Source organism: Triticum urartu, chromosome 7, assembly GCF_003073215.2.
Source record: "Triticum urartu cultivar G1812 chromosome 7, Tu2.1, whole genome shotgun sequence".
Lineage (NCBI taxonomy): Eukaryota > Viridiplantae > Streptophyta > Magnoliopsida > Poales > Poaceae > Triticum > Triticum urartu.
This window is the reverse complement of record NC_053028.1, coordinates 509,537,931-509,540,517: the sequence shown is the minus strand read 5'-3', so window position 1 is coordinate 509,540,517 and position 2,587 is coordinate 509,537,931. Positions and strand designations below refer to the sequence as shown.

Below are 2,587 nucleotides of genomic sequence, written 5' to 3'. Positions count from 1 at the left end.
TATCCGCGTTCTTTGTGTGTATGCATTTGTGTAATTTTAATGCATGTAGAGCTGAATATGTGCTCGTAATGCTTATATTCTCTTGATGCGATATTACATTTGTGTAAAAGGCGCCCGGAAAGAAAGTCAACTCTGTTCGACTGCTTTTACCTCTTGTAGCAAACTGTTTTTTAGATGGGTTACAAATCTCTGTTCTAGTTATTGAATCGGCAAAGATCTTAAAGCCAACAATAAAAAGAAAAAGGACGTGCACATATATGAAAGTAAGATACACACATATCGATTATCGCCTCGCCAATAATCACTACACATACATACCAACCAGGCAACAAGTAAAAGCACATGCCTATTTATTCGCTCGTATATCCGTCGTCCTCTGTAAATAGATCGATACACGCTATGCTAGACTAGCTAGGAATGCATCGTTTTTCAGACAGTAACCACACCATACACTCGTAGCTCCAATTATTGGTCCTCTCTTGGGCGTGTCGATCGGTCCGAACATGTATACCGCACGGTTCTTAATTTAGTACGAGTTCATTTATTAAGCCCGGCCGGTGCTCTTGGTGATCTCGCGCAGCGGCTTGCTGGTGTGGCGGACGAGACCGTAAGCCCAAGCTCCGGCCGCCCCGCCGGCGAACGGCCCGAGGACGTACACCCAGAGCGACTTGAACTTGCCCGACACCAGCGCTGGCCCGATGCTCCTCGCCGGGTTCATCGATGCTCCCGTCACCGGCCTGTCATCGTCGACCAAACGCACGCACGTACGTAGGTAAATATGCATGCGTAAACATCAATGAAGCGGCAGATCAATGATCATGCCGCAAAGTTAAGCAATAGTGCAGCAAGGCGTACGTACCCAGAGAATAGCGCGTTAAGCATGATGGTTGCGCCCACAGCCAGCCCAGCCATCTGCCCCGACTGCACAAAAACGAGAAATGGATGGTAAGTACGTAGGGCGCAGGTATGCATGCACGTGCATGTCTCTCGTCGGTGCATGCATGCATGCATGGCGGCCTAGCTAGCTTACCGCTCGGTCGTCTGTAGCCACGGCCATGATGACGAAGACGAGGTAGAAAGTGGTGATGAACTCCACCACGAGCGACTGGAGGTTGGAGCCCGTGGGCAGCGTCACCGGCGCGAACTCGTGCTTCTCGCCGAACAGCAGCCGCAGCAGAAAGCTCGCGATCAGCGCGGCCACCATCTGCACCACCATGTAAGCCGGCACCTGCGCGCACATATGCACATATGTCATCTGCAGGTCGTTCACTCTCCTCAGGGGGCGAATCTGGTGGTGGCGCTTACCCGCTTCCAGGGGAACCGGTGGGCGATGGCGAAGCCGACCGTGACGGCGGGGTTCATGTGGGCGCCGGAGATGTGGCCGACGGTGTAGACCATGACCATGACGGCCATCCCCCACACCACGGTGATGCCCGGGAACGTGACCGCGCCCTGCTTCTCCTCGTTCACCACGATGGCGCCCATGCCGGCGAACAGCAAGAAGAATGTGGAGAATAACTCGGCGAGGAGCTACATGCACAAGCCAGCGTAGTCAAACAGTGGTTGGATCTTGGATGAAAACATAATATACACAATCATATACGTACATCCATCGAGAGAGGTATAGGAATCAACCGAGATAGATATAGTAGGCTCACCATCTGAAGAAAAGAAACAGAGACGGGGAAGCCACAGACCATGTCCTGGTCAGGGTGGTAATCAGCAGACACATCCTTCTCCTTCCTCCCATCCTCCACGGAGAAATCGTTCACCGACACCGATCCATTCGTGTAAGCAGAGTCGTCGTCCCGCCTGGCCATTTCTGCCTCGATCTACTGATACACACTCCAAGTGACAAAACTAGCTAGGGTGACTAGAATGTGGAAGCACTGAGATGACAGGTGAGGGTAGTGAGAACTGAGCAAGTCGACTGAACTATATATACACCAGCAAGGACAGCTTGTCATATGGTATACTCCACCATGTTCTATAACCATCGACTTCTTTTGCTAGCTCCACCGTGTTCTGTCTCTTCTCCTTCAACCCTCGGATTTGTCGAGACCGGTAATACTAAAGAAGAGTTCCGTTGCCACTATAGGTATTAAAGAAGAGTAGGGGAATTATGGAAGATTCACCCCAGACATCGAGGGCGGAAGGTGATAGATAATTTGCTACTGCATTGGACAGATTAATGGCAAGCGAGAACTCCAAGGACCTATCGGACAAGACAAAACTATGCACTTAGCAGGTGTACGCGATAGTTGGTGGGGACGCGCGTAGTGCCTCAGCATTACCACTTGCGCCAAACATTTCAAATTACAAGCATGACGTACACGCCAACGCACGTCTACTTGGATCGAGTGTGCTTCTAAATTACAGGGTAGAACTGCAGAATGCCAGGCGAAAATTTGTATGCACTTGTGCGTAAACTCGTGAGTACCAAAATTTAAGGACGATGCTGCAACAGGGCGATCGACGTCCATATGACCATGGTGAGGAGATAGAAGGGCCAAATGGTGAGAAAATTATGCTAGGGTTGGTACCGACCATAAGGACCTCACATCATCAAATTGAATTAACATCACTG

General features: G+C 50.5%; 1 protein-coding gene across 1 annotated transcript; it reads right to left on the bottom strand.

Annotated features, from left to right (window-relative positions):
* Positions 1-544: 544 nt before the first annotated feature.
* Positions 545-1,820, bottom strand: LOC125526065 (aquaporin NIP1-4-like). Its single transcript, XM_048691093.1, has 5 exons — positions 1,659-1,820; positions 1,306-1,530; positions 1,031-1,228; positions 860-921; positions 545-737 (listed from the first exon to the last, which is right to left on the bottom strand). The coding sequence occupies exons 1-5, from the start codon at positions 1,818-1,820 to the stop codon at positions 545-547; spliced, it is 840 nt and encodes a 279-aa protein (XP_048547050.1).
* Between the last annotated feature and the right edge of the window lie 767 nt (positions 1,821-2,587).